The sequence below is a fragment of the Halichoerus grypus genome, chromosome 11, assembly GCF_964656455.1.
Source record: "Halichoerus grypus chromosome 11, mHalGry1.hap1.1, whole genome shotgun sequence".
NCBI lineage: Eukaryota > Metazoa > Chordata > Mammalia > Carnivora > Phocidae > Halichoerus > Halichoerus grypus.
The window spans coordinates 24,733,414-24,751,051 of record NC_135722.1 but is presented as its reverse complement, the minus strand read 5'-3'; the positions used below and the strand labels follow the sequence as shown (position 1 = coordinate 24,751,051).

The window sequence follows — 17,638 nt, the reverse complement described above, 5'->3', positions numbered from 1 at the left end:
GGGCGGGGCCCGGGAGGGTCTTGATGACTGGGCGATCAGGCTGTGCTGTGGGCAGCCCGTGACAAGGCCGGGAAGATGGCGGCCTCCTGGAGGCTAGGCTGTGACCCTCGGGTGCTGCGCTATCTCTTGGCCTTCGGGGAGTGCCAAAAACTGGGGCTGGTGAAGGGCGCTTCCGGGTGGTCTGTCGGCCGCGGAGTTAGTTGGAGATGGCTTCACAGCACGCAGCGGCTGCGGGGTGAGTGGTCGGGGTCGCTCGGTTGCTCTGTGTAGCTGAGTAATGGGCCTGGGTCAGGGGCTTTTTGATTCAGGCCCATTTGGGTGTGGAGGTGCCCGGGGCTCCCTCTTCCTACGGCCTTTTCTTGGGGAGGAGTCTGCCGACTTGGCCTAGTGTATGCCGCGAAGGGTTTTCTTGGGAGCTGGAAAAACTCGACTCCGTTCCTAGGCCCCTGGTTGGTATGGCTTCTCTGTGACCTTGCCTCGGAATTTGGGTTATTTGTGACGCGCAGAGACAGGTCCTAAACGCTTTTCCTTCAGGCCACTTCCCAGTTATATCTCAGGTCCCCCTAGAGCTGTCAAGCTGCCCAAGGTTGCTGAAATTCAAAAGCCACTGGTAGCAGTTCGTATTCATTCTCTGGGCCCATCTCTATGGGGCGATTTTCTTCCAGGCCTCTCGGGTTGCCCCGCGCGACGGCTCGCAAAAGACTTAATTTGTAAATGCCTACGGCATCACAGACATAGGTCCAGAAGAATATTTTAAGCAAAATATGCGCTTAAAAGAGTGGCAATTTAGGAGGGGAATCACACCAAGAAGTTATTATATAAAATTGGCATTAAGTAATGATATTAACACGTAATGATATTAACCCTCTTTTAGTATTTAACAGGATGCAATATAGTATGCCGGGCATTATTTTTCTTTACATGAGGGTGGGGGGATATGGCTAACATTTTGTGTGTGTGATGCATTACCTGCCAATCATCCTGGCACTCCACAGTATGAATTTTAATATAAAAAATTAGGTGCAGTAGCATTGCTTAAATATTCTGAGCCACCTGAGGCTCAGAAAAAAAAATGTTACAAAGAGTCACACGGTAAGATGAGTGCACTGATTTTAAGATTTGGTAATGAGAAGAACAATTTATTTCCGTTTCTTCAGCTTGGTATTTAATAAAATACCTGTTGGAGTAGTAGTTCTTTAACTGTGTATAGAATTCCCTGTTTTCCCTTTCCCCATTTTGTTAAATATTGAACTTTTCCTATAGCTCTCAGATATTCCATCTGGGGTGGAGCTCAGCCATCTTCATTTTACAAACAACCTTTGGTGAATTTTGATGTTTTGTGTTGGTGTTTGATGGGCTACACTTTGAGACTCACTACCTTAGAAAATGATGAAACAGTACAAGCTCAGTGTTGGAAATAATTTAGGAAGAGTGTTCTTTTTTTTTTTTCAAATTTTTATTTAAATTCTAGCTAGTTAACATATAGTGTAATATTGGTTTCAGGAGTAGAATTTAGTGATTCATCCCTTACATATAACACGCAGTGCTCATCATAACAAGTGTCCTTAATACCCATCACCCATTTGGCCCATCCCCCACCCATCTCCCTCCATCAACCCTGAGTTTGTTCTCTATAGGTAAGAGTCTATATGGTTTGTTTCCATCTCCTTTTTTTTTTCTCCCCATATGTTCATCTGTTTTGATTCTTAAATTCCACATATGAGTGAAATCATATGGTATTTATCTTTCTCTGATTTATTTCATTTAGCATAATACACACTAGCTCCATCCACATTGTTGCAAATGGCAAGATTTCTTTCTTGTAATATTCCATTGTGTATATATACCACATCTTCTTTATCCATCCATCAGTCAGTGGACATTTGGGCTCTTTTCATATTTTGGCTATTGTTGATACTGCTGCTATAAACATCAGTATGCATGTGCCCCTAGAATTTGTATTTTTGTATCCTTTGGGTAAGTACATAGTAGTGCAATTGCTGGGTCATAGGGTAGCTCTATTTTCAACTTTTTGAGAAACCTCCATACTGTTTTCCAGAGTGGCTGCACCAGCTTGCATTCCCACCAACAGTGTAGGAGGGTTCCCCTTTCTCCGCATCCTTGCTAACATCTATCATTTCCTGACTTACTAGTTTTAGCCATTCTGACTGGTGTGAGGTGGTATCTCATTGTGGTTTTGATTTGTATTTCCCTGATGCTAAGTGTTGTGGAGCACTTTTTCATGTGTTTGTTGGCCATTTGGATGTCTTCTTTGCAGAAATGTCTGTTCATGTCTTCTGCCCATTTCTTGATTGAATTATTTGTTCTTTGGGTGTTGAGTTTGGTAAGTTCTTTATAGATTTTGGATACTAGCCCTTTATCTGACATGTCATTTGCAAATATCTTCTCTCAGGGGTTTTCTTTAGACCCAGTTTAAGGACTCCTGCCTCTGGAAACTCACTTAGGCAATCCTCATCTGAAGCATCATGACATTTTACCTACTCCCCTGCACATCATGAGCAACATGTCTAACTCAGCCTGAACGTCGTCTGTAAGAGGGAGAACACTATATCCCAAGGAAGCCGTCTTAGTTTCCTAGTTCCTCCTCCTTTCATGTATAAGGATCCTGGTGATTACATTGGTCCCACCAGGATTCTTTCCCCATCTCAAGGCCAGCTCTTTAGCAACCTTATTCCCTCCTTCAACCTTAATTCCCCCTTGCCATGTAACATAACATATTCAGAGGTTCTGGATGTTGGGATGTGGGACATCTTGGGGGGTGGGAGGGAGGGAGGCAAGGGTATTATTCTGCCTACCCCAGTAGCTGACTGTGTTGTTAGGTAGCTTTAAATGATTTGGAAATCTTGGGGTTTTGTTTGGTTTTTTTTTCCCTAATGCTGAGTTCAAATTTGTCTCCTGACTTTTCACATACAGGTTTTTGTTTTGCCATGGTGAATGCACGTGGCAGTCCTTGAACTATTTGTTCTACAAAGCATGAATTACATGGTGTTGGCTCATTTTTCACTGAGCTTGGTAGAAATTAGCAACTATTTGGTAATCTCTAGACTATATGAATTAAGTACACTTACTGAATGATTTCCACATTCATACATCCATCCAGGATCTTAAAGTCTGTCCATGGGAGTCACACTTGGAGTTTTGGTTTCCTTAAATGGTGTTTGTTGGCAGCATTTTTATGAGTAATGACCTATGCCCCGTGCTTAGCACTGTCTATGAATTAGGAAGTGGACCCTCATCAGCCATCACGCCACATCTGCCAGCATCATGATCTTGCACTTCCCAGCCTCCAGGACTGTGAGAAATAAATGTTGTTTATAAGCCACCAGTCCCAGGTATTTTGTTTTAGCAGTCTGAAGGGACTAAGACACTGAGCAATGGCGTCCCTTACTCAGAGCACATGTTCACAAGAAAGGCATACAATTGAACAAAACTTGGTCTCTTCCAGCAAGAAAGAAGTTGGGGGAGTGGGTTTGAGTATAACAAGTAGCACCGATCGCTTACTAGGTACCATGCACCCTTCTCAGCACTTTACACGACTTAACTCATTTAGTCCTCATAGTGGATAATGCTGTGCTCTGGGGATAGAACAGTTTCAGCCCAGCTCTGCCTGACAACAAAAGCCTGTTTCCTTAACTACAGTCCACCTCAGTGTCTGCGGTTGCTTGGCCTTAGCCATCAGCAGAACAGTGCCAGCATGCTGAAGCTTTGTTCACCATACGTATATTGTGTGTGAACGCCTCTGCTTTTTTTTTTTTTTTTAATAAAGTGAGACATATTTTAGTAATAGCTACATTGTGAAATAGTATTTCAGCAGTGGTCCTGATAATCATAACAGTTTAACAGTTACAAGTTTAGACTGTGTATAAAGGGTGGCAGAACCATTTAAGAGAGTTAAAGTGTAACCATTTAAGGGAGTTAGAGTGTATGTTAATGTCCTCCCATCTGTAAGTTTCTAATTGATAATTGATACACAGTTGACCGTTGAACAACATGGGGATTAGAGGCATTGACCCCCCAACGAAGTTGAAAATCCATGTATAATGAACTTAAGTCCTAATAGCCCACTGTTGACCAGAAGCCTTACTGATAACATAAACATTGGATGAACACATATTTTGTGTGTTATATGTATCATATACTGTATTCTTATATACATAACTTTTTCTTAAATGTTTTGGTATTTCTAGGCTACATGGTTCATCCATGAGTTTTTTCAAATTGTTGCAAATCTCCAAAAAATTTCCCAATGTATTTCTTTTTTAAAAACCTGAGTATAACTGGGCCTGCAGAGTTCAAAACTCATTTTGTTCCAGGGTCACCTGCACTCTTAAGTGTGACTTGTCTTGAGCTTCATTTCATTTGCCTTTTACAGCAAAATGCGTAAATCCCCAAACTTATGCATGTGTTCATTTTTTTGCTAGACTCGTGAGTGGTGATTTCTTTTTGTCCTGTTCCAAGATTGCAAAATAAATGGATTCAAGTAGAATTTTAATTTTATAATTTAATCGCAAGAAGACCAGTATTGCAAGCTGAAACCTCTTGTGTAGTGTTTGGTTTCTCCCACTCAGAGGAAGTAGTTCTGCAGCCACAGACTGACTACCTAAAGTTCTCGCCAGCTTCCTTACAGATGTACCATTGCATACTACGTGTACGAAAGAATCAGCAAAATGGAGGCAATGGTGATTTTATTTTATTTTATTTTTGTACTTGGTAGGCAATACATTTACTATAGCTAATGATCTACTCAATACTTTGCTGCAATCAAGGACTTTCTTGTATTACATGAAAAATTTTAGGGGAGAATTAAGGTTGGCATATTTATAATTCAGGAGAGCTTCCTTGGGAATCTACTAGTGCTGGTTTTTAGGGGGGCACAAATCTATTTGAAAGCTGATAAAAGTTCCACCACTTTTCAAGATAAATGTGTACATGCAAAATTTTCTGTGTGGTTCCAGGAAACTCGTGGATCTCCCTGTAATTTATCTATAAACACTGCCTAGTCTCCAGCCTATTTCCATAAACATTTCTGTCATTTCCTATAGAAAAAGGTGCCACTTTGCAAGGATGTTTACCATATCTGAGAACAAGAAATGTTTTTTATAGGGGTTCCCATTATAAACAAATGGCTAGAGAATACATTTAAATAAAGCCTGCAATTTGGAAATCTTGATTCATACTATTTCTTCAAATGGAGTGACCTTCCCTGTGATTTGAAATTTTTCTCATTACTTAAGTGCTACCCTCCTAAGTCTTTCTGTAGGGTCCTGGCAGGGAATAGATGGCAGTCTAAAAATGGCAAATTTGAGGAGAGTTTACTAAGTGACTAATTTCTGTGAATTCAGGGTGTAGAGGTGGTTATTTAGAGCAAGATGCTGTCCCCACTCCTCGGCATGAAGAGGCATGGGAAGGAAGCCGTTGCCAGAGCTAGAAAGGATGGAGCCTGAGGGGAGGACCAGTGGTGGAGGTGTAGTCCTTCAGTTAAAGGATCCAACCAACCCCGGGTGATCCCACAGGGAGGGAGCTGGGGAAATAAATACCCTGACCTTGCTCTCCTTTCTCCCTTCATCTTCTGCTTATGCTGCCCATTGGCTGAACCCAGGCGGATACCTGAGCACAGGGAAGCCTGTTTGTTTTTTTTTTAAGATTTTGTTTATTTATTTGACAGAGAGAGCGAGAAAGCACAAACGGGGAACAGTAGAGGGAGAGGGAGAAGCAGGCTCCCCGCCAAGCAGGGAGCCCGATGTGGGGCTCGATCCCAGGACCCTGGGATCATGACCTGAGCCGAACCAGACGCTTAACCATCTGAGCCACCAGGCGCCCCAGGAAGCCTGTTGTTGAAGCACACACAGTGGTATGGGGAAAGCTGACGAGTAGATAGATCTAGAAGGGTAAATGGGAGATCTCTCCCCTACCTTCCTGACTCACGCTTGTCAGTCATTATACTTTATGTTTCAGGTGAGCACTGAAACAACCAAGTACTGTATTGTTTAAAAATATGGTGGTTCTCATACTACGAGGGGGGAAAAGAGCGAGTATAATTTTTATACTTGGAAGAAGCAAGTGTGGTTTCCCTGGATTGTGGCCTAAGGGCCGGGCACAAGGGTAAGCACAGGGTCTATATAACTGACCTGTTGTTTAATGGGATTTTTCTGTAGGCATTTGAACAGCTGAATGGAAATCGAGTCTATATAGTTTTTAAGGCTCTTCGGGCACTTTTTATAGGAAGAAAGATTTTCTTTTTGGAACTGTGGCATCTTATTTTGATTTTTGTTATTTCACTTGTACTCATGATTAGAGCCATCCCTGTCTCCTGACTTTCATATGGCACATCCAGTCTGTCAGAAATTCCTGTTGGCTCTAGCTTTTTTTTTTTTTTTTTTAAAGATTTTATTTATTTATTTGACAGAGAGAGAGACAGCGAGAGAGGGAACACAAGCAGGGGGAGTAGAGGGAGAAGCAGGCTCCCAGCTAAGCTCCCTGCTCGATATGGGGCTCAATCCCAATGACCTGACCCGAAGGCAGACGCTTAACGACTGAGTCACTCAGGCGCCCCAAGCTTTAGCTTTTAAATGTAATCTGACCACTCCTCACCAGCTAGCCTGGTCCAAGCTACCACTACCTCTACTCTAGATATTGCAGGAGTGTCCCAGGACATATCCCTACCATCACCCTTGGGCCAGTACAGACTGTTCCCCGTAGAGCTTTGAGTGCTGCTGCTTTTCTTTTTTCTTTTTTTTTGCTTTTCTTTTCTTCTCTTTTTTTAGAGTTTTTATTTATTTATTTGACAGCACAAGCAGGGGGAGCTGCAGAGAGAGTGGGAGAAGCAGGCTCCCCACTGAGCATGGAGGCCAATGTGGGGCTCAATCCCGGGACCCCAGGATCATGACCTGAGCTGAAGGCATATGTTTAACAGACTGAGCCACCCAGACCCCCCGCCCCTTTTTTTAACGTAGGCTTCACCCTGGGCCTACTCATGACCTGAGAACTCATGACCCTAAGTTCAAAACCTGAGCTGAGATCGAGAGTTGGATGCTTAACCGACTGAGCCATGCGCCCCCAGAGTGCTTCTTTTAAGTTATAAATCAGATCGTGTCAGTTCTCTGCTGAAAACTTCCAAGACTTCTCATTAAACTCAGGATGAGATCTGAAGTCCTGACTGTGATATACAAGCCGCCCTCTTCCAGAAATGCCTCTCATTTCTCTCTACCACTGCTCGAATGAAGGCCAAACATTTGGGAGATCTAATGAAAGATCCTAGGTGCCTTTTCAGTCTCTCAAGTCAAATGGTCTAAGTGGATAAAGGAGAATGGGTAACAAATTCATGGGTAGCTTCACTTGGTACTTAAAATCCTATTATTTTAATTTTTCTGTGAAGTTTATAATTGCGACCATCTCAAAGCATGTGCAGTTTTTTTTTCTTTCTGTAAATTATAGATTTGCGAACATAAGCCATTTATGTGGAACTGCAAACAAGTTCAGTTTTTAACTGTGGTTATTTCTCTTGCTCAAAATTTTTTTCATGGTTTTCCATTGCTGTTTAAATAACATCAAACCCATTAATGAGGTATTAAAGTTAAGTTACGATAGTACTGTAAGGTACTATAGACAACTAGAAGGTAATAGTCCCAACTTTTTTTAATTTACATGCTCACTTCTCATTTTAATTATATTCTACACTCCAGCCAAACTAAGCTGTAACTCCTGCCTCCTTCTTTGCAAATGGTGTTCCCCTCATCTGAAATATCTGCTCATTCCCTCACCTTGTTTTCTTTGCCTAGCACACATTTTTTAAATTAAAAAAAAATTGTGGTAAAAATACGTAAAATTCACCATATTAATTATTTTTATGCATTTGGTTCCATGGCATTACATACATCTACATTGTTGTACAACCATCACCGCCATCTATCTCTAGAACTTTTTCATCATCTCAAACTGAAACCCTGTGTCCCTTAATACATCCCTTTTCCCCTCTCTCCCCAGCCCCAGGTGACCACCATTCTACTTTCTGTCACTGAATTTGTCTATTCTGAGTACCTCCCAAAGGCAGAATCCTACAACATTGGTCTTTTTGTGTTTAGCTTATTTAACAGCATAATGGCTCGGGTTTCATCTGTTCTGTTGCAGGTATTTGAATTTCATTCCTTTTTAAGGCTGAATCATGTTTCATTGTATGTCTCTACCACATTTTGTTTATCCATTCATCTGTTGTTGGACACTTGGGTTGCTTCCACTTTTTGGCTGTGGTGAATAATGCCGCTATGAACATGGTGTGCAGGTATCCGTTCAAGCTCCTGCTTTCCATTCTTTAGGGTATATACCCAGACATAGGAGGCCTGGATAAAATGGTAATTGTGTGTTTAATTTTTTGAGGAATCATTGTTTTCCATAGCAGCCTCACCATTTTACTTTCCCACCAACAACACACAAGGATTCCAATTTCTCCACATCTTGCCAACAGTTGTTTTCTGGGTTTTTGATAATAGCCATTCTAATGCATATAAAGTGAAGTGGTACTAGCACAGATTTTTCTTTTCCTTTCTTGATCAGCTAGAATCTCAGCTCTCATTGCTTTGCAGTGTCCTATGACATTTTTATCTACTACGCTCTAGTACTTCTATATATATCTTGACTGCCCATTTAAACCATAATCCTTTTGAGGTCAAGATTCTGGTCTTGTATTGGTCTAGGGCGAGGATAACAGGAGCTCTAGAGGCATTTACTGAGGGCCTAACTGGCTCATTAGCTTTGATAGAGAATGTTATGACAGCACCACTGAAGATAAAACATTTGCTGATGATTTATTTTAATGAGAGTTTGGTTTTCAAATGTGCACTACAGTTAAAATAGAGATCAAGAATTAGTGTACTGTAGCTGTGAGAACAAGGCCAGATTAGGTAAAGGAGAGAGTAGAAAGGAAACCTTCACCTTGAGGCCGGGGATGTGAAAGGAACTGTGTGAGTCCATCTTCCATTACTTGAGGAAGGAGTTGTAAAGCAGGATATTGTGATACATCTAGCCATCTCTGGATGTCTGCAGAGTCCCCCCTCTTAACCATTTCTACACCACCTATCAGTAATAAATAGCCAACATTTTTGAGACTGACTAACTCTTTGCCAGGCTCCACTGTAAAGACTTTGCATGTGTTAACCTTCTTTAATCCTTATAAACTCTGTATTTTACAGAAGAGGCAACTGAGGCACAGAATGGTTGAGTGACTTGTAAGTGGTGGATCTATAATTGGAACCTAGGCAGTTTGGTTCCAGTGCCTGTTCTCTGAATCACCATGGTATGCTGCTGCTTGTTAAGGATTTTATAAAATTAACTAACCATTTCATTAAATAATAAAATATTTACCTTAACACAGTAATATATGCATATAGTTTGAATAGTCAAGTAGTACTAACAATAGTACTATTAGGATACTGCTAGGGTTATAACGATATAGTGGATCTCTCCCTACTTCCCCAGTCTTCTTTCTTATAAGCAATACGTTTTGTCTCTTAGCTTTGTTCCAGCATTTGCTCATCTCCCTATTTCTGTTTTACATGTTATCTGTGGATGAGTGATGGACAGTGCCATCCCCTAGCTTTTCCCTCTCTTGTCCCCACAGTGTAGTTATTTCGCAGGTCGTGGTTAAATCCATATTCAGTATTTACACTCAACAAACGTCATACACAATTTGGGATTGTCGTATATTGTCCCAAATTATGATTGTTAGCTTTCTTACTTTTTTGCCTTTCCTGACATTGTTGCCTTTTAAATTTTTTCTCCAGTTTCTTCTGTAACTATTGCTGATTCATCCCATACCATCTAATAGCTTCTCAGCATAACTTTCTGTATTGTCAGTCACATCAGATAATCTCAGTTCATGTATTTTTGCAGTTTCTGTATACCCCCAGATGTGGAAGTTGAACCTCCATTCTAAAGGTTTGGAGAACCTCCATTCTAAAGATCTTTTTACCTTCTCCAGAGAAACAATCTCCAGGGTCCCAGTCTTCTGTTGAATGAGGGTGGGTTGTTACCCAGCACTGGACTGCAGGAGGGGATCCCCGTATCTGACTGCATCTCAAATAGCATTCACCCAAACGCCCACCCCCATTCCCCAGTTCCAAAGATCCTCAGGACTGCCAGTTCCTGGGCCTTTGGGTAATTCTGTTGTATGAACAGGTGATTAGCCTGGCTTTCCCCGAGCTGGCTTAGGATTCAGCTTTCTAGAATCTCTTCAGTCAATTATTACTCATTTATTTACTTTTCTACTTCCAAATTTGTGTGCTATTATTCCTTCCTTTCTCTCTGTCCTTGTGGGTTTGTGTCTAAAAATAACAACAAAACTTTTTTTTTTTTCTTTCTTTTTTACTTAGTGTTAGATAAGTTTTGGGCAGGGAGTGAAATTGGATAAACTTACTGGAGAAAACTACTAACATGTAGATTATAAGAAACAAAAGAAATAAAAAGCACTTATATAATATCACCAACCAGAGAACCACTTTTGCCATTTTGGAGTATATCCTTTCAGTCTTTGTGTGTGTACAAGCTAAGCAGGTAGGAAATAGATTATGCCATATATAGTGTTTGTGGGCCATCTTTTACCATGGCAAGACCTGTAAATGCTGTTTTTACAAACTATTATGCATGCATTTTCTGTTGTCCTTTGACATTTTCAGTTTATTCTTACACTGGTAATACACCAAAATCACTGTTTGAATAAAGAAGATGTATAGGACAAACACTCATTTAAAAAAAAAATTTGCTTTAGCCGCCTTTATTCAAAGCTCAGTGTTAATATTATTTTGTGCCCTGGTGTTGATTTTTAAATTAGCTGTACTTCATTGTGCTTTTATTTCATCCAGCCTGCAGATGGCAGAGTTGTTTTATTTTTAACAGGTATTTTAAAGGTTAATTATATTTAATGAGTTCTTGCATTGGACAGAGAGGTGATTAAATGAACAGTATCTCTCCCTATTAGAGAAGAAGCAAATTAATGTGAAGAACAGGGAGGCACACTAAGAAGGTATTGGATAATTTACTTCTTCACTTGGTCTATCTTCACAATTTTTTTTTTTTTTTTTTTTTTAAAGATTTTATTTATTTATTTGCGAGAGAGAGAATGAGAGACAGAGAGCACGAGAGGGAGGAGGGTCAGAGGGAGAAGCAGACTCCCCGCTGAGCAGGGAGCCCGATGCGGGACTCGATCCAGGGACTCCAGGATCATGACCTGAGCCGAAGGCAGTCGCTTAACCGACTGAGCCACCCAGGCGCCCATATCTTCACAATTTTTTATGTATTTGGATAATAGTCGTATAAATGGACGAGAGCCTGATGCTCAAGCAGTATCATATATAAACTGCTGAATTTCCTTAATTTCTTTAGTCACAGTAATGGAACTTAGATCTCTTTCATATTAACCACAAAGCAATTTGTTTTGCTTTTATATTTTAAGAGTTTGCTTACATATATATATTTTTAATCTGGAGATCTTTTAGAATTGATGTATAGAACATCAATTTAAAGGTTTGATATAATCGATTTTACTGAAGTATGAGTGTTTTATTCTTAGGGTAAAAGAAGTTCTTTAGGGAACAAGTAGTAGAATTAGATTAGTATACCATATTGGAAGTTGAAGACAGAATTATTCTGCAGAAAGATTAGAAGAGCAGATTTGAAGAAATTGTAGGAGTTGCTTAGAGAAACTTGTGAAATTCAGTGATTGGTGGATTGCTTGTGTGCTTGATGGGACAAGCAAAGCAGCAATACACTAAGCAAAAAATTTTAATTTATTGTGTCATTCTGTTGAAGAAAAAAAAATTAGGACAGTTCTACTGATTTTTGGGACTCTACTTTTAAAAATCATTGTTTTAAATATAAACTGGGAATATACATTGCCGTAGTCATCTTAAAAATTTTATATATGTTTTTAACTACAGAAGGACAGACTTTATAAGCCATTAGCTATAAGTTGTTAGTTTGCTAGAAAAGAGTAAAAGGCTAATATTAAAATAACTACCAAAGAGTTAAATTCTAACTAAAATTTGGGTGTATTTTTGAGTATTAATTGAAATAACTGATATGACCGTGGAGAATAAAACACATTGCCTTTATTCTTTTTTTTTTTAAGATTTTATTTATTTATTTGAGAGAGAGAGACAGAGATTGCATGAGATGAGGGAGGGTCAGAGGGAGAAGCAGACTCCCTGCTGAGCAGGGAGCCCAGTGCGGGGCTGGATCCTGGGACTCCAGGATCATGACCTGAGCTGAAGACAGTCGCTTAACCAACTGAGCCACCCAGGAGCCCACATTTCCTTTATTCTTATTCATAGTTGTGCCAGGTTATTAGTAGGAAATATAATTGGTGCTCATTTCAAGGCCTCCTCAAGTTGACAGAAGGAAGGTAGTAGGACGGATGTACTGCTTACTGGAATGAAAAGGGAAGCTATATTTAATTTCTGTAATAAAATTAAAAATATTAGGTCTAAGCCAAAATTCCAAGAAGTCTAGAAAAAAGCCCACACTATCTGAATAGAATTGACAACAGCCATAGAGGGCAGATATTAATAATGTGCAGCCTGTCATTCAAAGCTGATATGATTGCATACTTACTTTCCCACTGGAAAAATACATTTGGAAAAGATATGTATAATGTTCCAGTCAAAAGAGACTATACTAGAGTGAAATATGTACCATTATTAGTAAATTAATGTTTATGTTTTGAAGTTATTTTCTGGCATGAGAATCCAAGGGTAGATTGGCTAGATTAATCAGAAAATGCATTGCACATTTTACTTTCTACAGTAAGCTAGTGTAATCAATCAAGAGATAGTACCAAATAAGAGAGATGTCCAAAATGTCTTTCTTTGGTTTTTGTCACTTTCATTTCAGAGTACGGATAGTGATCTATTACAGAATTTTTATATTTTATTGTCATTATTCAGAGAAGCAATTTCAATTCATCCTTGAAGGGTAGCTGTGTGAGGAATGATTATGTTCTTTTTATTTTTAAAATATGAAAATTTTTGAGTTCTTGATGTGGTAATTTGGAAAATAATACTTAATAAATACAAAAGTTTCGTAATATAGTCCTTAATGTCAGGAATAATGGAAATGTGAAGGTCTCATAGGTGAGAGATTATAATAAGAGATAGAATCATAAAATACTATATGAATTGTATCTTGGCAGCTGGAACCAAGGTATAAAAATACTGAAGCGAGATTTTGTTTTGGAAGACCTGATTTAGTGTTTGTCGTAAATTGGAATCTGGACGTAGAATCATTGAAGTCCATTTATTTTGTTGCTTTGAAGTGGAACTCTATTTGATATAAATTTCATATGTATGTGATTATGAAATATTCTATCTCATAACACCAGCCTTGAACTTTTTAATGGAAGCAATATATTCGGCCTTTTTTTGAAGCTGTGTTTTTCAAAAAGAGGCTGACCTCTTATCATGCTGCTATTAGAAGGTAAATTTTTTATTTGCTTTTTTTTTTTTTAATCCCATTTGTCACTATGAGCTTAAAAAAATTAAATGCGGAGGCTTGGACTTGCTAAACATTTTGAAGGCAAATGTTTTTATTTGTTTTCTACATCAAGCCATGAGAAAATGAAAGAGGCACATGCAACATAATGTAAGGGATAAGAAAGCTCATTTTATTGTTTTTAAATGGGGTTAGTTTATCAGGCTTTGAGCACTTTTCATGAATTCTTGCAATAAGCATAGGCTTGTTACAGTTTGGATTTGGAGATGTATCACTAATGTTAAGTTTGCTTGTGTGTGTTGTGTTTTCCCTAAATGTACGTCCCGGAATTCTAATTCAGAGTGGAGGGGGGTGGGAGGGATGGGGCGGCTGGGTGATAGACACTGGGGAGGGTACGTGCTATGGTGAGCACTGTGAATTGTGCAAGACTGAGGAATCACAGACCTGGACCTCTGAAACAAATAATACATTATATGTTAAAAAAAGAAGAAGAAGAAAAAGAAGAAGATAGCAGGAGGGGAAGAATGAAGGGGGGGAAATCAGAGGGGGAGACGAACCATGAGAGACGATGGACTCTGAGAAACAAACTGAGGGTTCTAGAGGGGAGGGAGTGGGGGGATGGGTTAGCCTGGTGATGGGTATTAAAGAGGGCACGTATTGCATGGAGCACTGGGTGTTATACGCAAACAGTGAATCATGGAACACTACATCAAAAACTAATGATGTAATGTATGGTGATTAACATAACATGATAATAAAAAAAAGGAAAAAAACAATAAATATAGATAAACTATGGAAAAAAGAAAAAGAATCTCGTACTGTGGTGTTGTATGGATGGCACTGCACTGAGGTCCTGCATAGTAGTTTGCATTCTTTTCTACCCATTCAGTATCTTAATGTGCCTGTTTTAGTCCACGAGGACTTACTTTACTAAAGAAAAAAAAGCGAAAATGTTTTTACGCCATATTACAGTTATGGTTTGAATTTCAACTAGATGGAGCTGGGAAATTAAATGAAACTGTTGAGGTCATTACACAACACATGAATAATCTGAGGAGAGGAAGTTTTTGAGAGACATAATGCCCAGGTGTTGATGGCCCGTGTTTACCGGTCTCTTCTGCGCTGTGTTTTAACAAAAAATCAGGTGTTAATAATAAATACATGGCTTATTAATGATACATTAATTATTAATAAATCGCATTTATCAGGAGTTAGGAAAGTCATTGTGGCTATTTTTCCTCCCTTATTTTCAAGATATCATGTACTTAATGATTACCTGCTTTCTTCTACGTTCAAAATATTCATTGTCAGTAGTAAAAGTGGTTTCTTGATACAGGAATTTTTTTAAGCCCAAGGTAGCGAAAGGACTTATTTGGAAATTTGACTGAAGATATGTTCACATGGATTTGAGATGTCTGATTTGCTGTGTTTGAATTTCTCGGTGAGTAGGCTATAAATTTCTGGGTGAGTAGGCTATGAATAACCAGTGATTAATTGATGATCCATGTTTGTAAGGATGAGAAGTAGGGCAGTGTAGTAGAGTATAACCTTTAGAGTTAGGCAGGAGGAATTCAGATCTCTTAGTCAGTGACTTGTAGTTGTCTCATTGATGAAATGGATGTGTTGACTTAGAGTTTGGTTTGAGCTCCACCATTGTTGGGGTATTAGGAGTGAAAATTCTACTTTTCTGTCCTTCTTAGAGTTTGGTACCCATTGAGAGAGAGGCGAAAAAGTGAGATGGGGATCCAAGTAACAGTTTCAGTGTGGTGGTTTTGTTGGATTAGAGGATGTGACTTAGATCTGTAGCCTTCTACGGTTGGGCTTCCCAGCATAACCCCATATTTAGACTTTGGGCTTTTGTTTGAGGAGAATTCATGTACATAAAGCAAACACACATACCTTAATTGTTTCCTCACGCCCAGTGGGCCCTGATGGCAGGAACAGAGGTAGGCCTGCTATCTATCTGCCTTTGAAAGGCAGATCCACTTAGGACTTGCACAAGAAAGAGCTGAAAGGAAAATGCAAGTTCCTTAAGGCAGGCAATTCGTTTTTTTTTTTTTTTTAAGATTTTATTTATTTACTTAGAGTAAAAGAGCACGCTAGAGAGAGAGAGAGGGAGGGGGCGCCCGCACGAGTGGGGGGGAGGGGCAAAGGCAGAGGAGGGGCAGAGGCAGAGGGAGAAGCAGACTCCCCGCTGAGCCGGGATTCCCAGGACCCTGGGATCATGACCTGAGCTGAAGGCAGACACTTAACGGACTGAGCCACCCAGGTGCCTCGAGGCAGGCAATTCTTTTTTTTTTTTTTTTTTTTTTTTGATATTTTATCTATTTATTTGTCAGAGAGAGCACAAGCAGGGGGAGCGGCAGGCAGAGGAAGAAACAGGCTTCCCACTGAGCAAGGAGCCTGATGAGGGACTCGATCCCTGGACCCTGGGATCATGATCTGAGCCGAAGGCAGATACTTAACCCAGGCGCCCCTGAGGTAGGCAATTCTTAAGAGAAAATGAGGAAGAGGCTGAGGCAGGTATGTGTGCTTGGTGGAAAGAAGACAGAAGCTTCTCTCCAAAGCTTTGGAGATGGAATTCCTTTACCATGAAGCTGTAGGAACTCTCTGCTTGAAGTCACAGTAAATTAGTTGTTTCTGAAAGAAAGTATTTAACATCCTTTAACATTAGTGTTCAGTTCCCTTGCTTTTAACCCTAAAACGTCAGTGGAAAAAAAGAAACCCTATCCTGTGCTCTTCCACATTTGAAATATATTAGATGTGCTTTATAGTGTTTTGCTTTTTTGGGTCAGAGAGTTGAATAATCTGAGGAGAGAATGGGTTCTGTGGAAGGTTTCAGGGAATGTAATTTCTTACTATGGCTACTGCTAGGAGCTGGTATATGCTATTAACTGCTTTATTAGTATAAACTTTATGTGAATTTAATGTACAGCTGTGTGCTCTTTGAGTGTGGTCCTGGGCACTGGGCGACTTTTGGGAAAGCACATCTGGACAAATATAGAGAGTGTGTCCTTTTTTGATATCCAAGGAGAAAGTAGCTGTGTTTCACTGAGGGGTCACCCTGGTTTGAGTCTACCTTTTTGGATACCTAGTTGAAATGTTGTATGGAACACAATCTGAGATTAATTTAACTATGCAGGTTCGTTTGCCTAGTCCTCTTTGACTAGGCGAATCTTTTTCTTTCACGACTACCAGCAAGAACCTTTGGTTCTTGAATAGTGTAATAGTAGAGGAAAATAAAAAATACAATCAGTTTCTTAAAGTCTAATCTTGATTACTTTGTTGTAGGTTATCAGAATCCTAGGTTTTTTTTTTTTCTTTTTTTCTTATTTGTCTTTTCCTTTGGTCATTTTACTTGTAAATATTTTTTTGCAGTGACAAACGTGAAGAAGGAGGTGAAACATAAATCAGGTTTTTGGTTTTTTTTTTTAATCTTGCAAGCATCTGGCTTGAAAATACACATGACTGGGGAACTATGAAAAAGGAATTGAAAGTATTCCAAAAAGAGTTTTATTTTTTTTAAAAAAATGACAATTCTGTGTTTCCATACTGTTTGCTGGACACTTAGTTTGACCACTTGGGAGTCTTTTAGATTTTGGAATATTTTCTTTCCCAAATTGAATTTGATTTTAACGTATTTGAACTTTCTATTGATGCCTCATGAGGTGCTTTTTTTTTTTTTTTGTGGCTGATCTTTCCTTTTTCATTTTCAGCTGATCCCATTAAGATACTGATGCCATCACTGTCTCCTACGATGGAAGAAGGAAACATTGTGAAATGGCTGAAAAAGGAAGGTGAGCAAGTACACTACGAATGCCTTGTGTTATTTCATCGTTTTGGGGTCTTTTCCAATCAGCTGCATTACACAGCTCATGAAATAAATCACATCCTCCGCTAGTTAATCTAAGTTTGTTTAAATAAACTTTCCCATGGTAATGTATAATGAATGTAGCAAAGGTTTTCTGGGTTCAGCCTGTATCTTTTCACAAGCAGAGAATGGTAAAATATTTTGAGACTTTTTTTTTTTTTTTTTAGTTTTAGTTTTTATGCTTAGCTTTTAGTGTCAACATCATAAATTTGTTGAGCCCCTTAAGTTAATTTGTGGTTTTATGATGATGCTGTCTGTGTGTGTGTGTTT

At 39.3% G+C, this 17,638-nt stretch overlaps 1 protein-coding gene across 1 annotated transcript in view; it reads left to right on the top strand.

The window, feature by feature from the left end:
* The first annotated feature begins 23 nt into the window (after positions 1-23).
* Positions 24-17,638, top strand: part of PDHX (pyruvate dehydrogenase complex component X) — a 66,310-nt gene continuing 48,695 nt past the window's right edge. The window contains exons 1-2 of the mRNA XM_036106932.2: positions 24-235; positions 17,214-17,294. Of these exons, the coding sequence (XP_035962825.1) occupies positions 76-235; positions 17,214-17,294 (241 nt within the window). The 5' untranslated portion in view covers positions 24-75. The remainder of the gene's footprint in view (positions 236-17,213; positions 17,295-17,638) is intronic.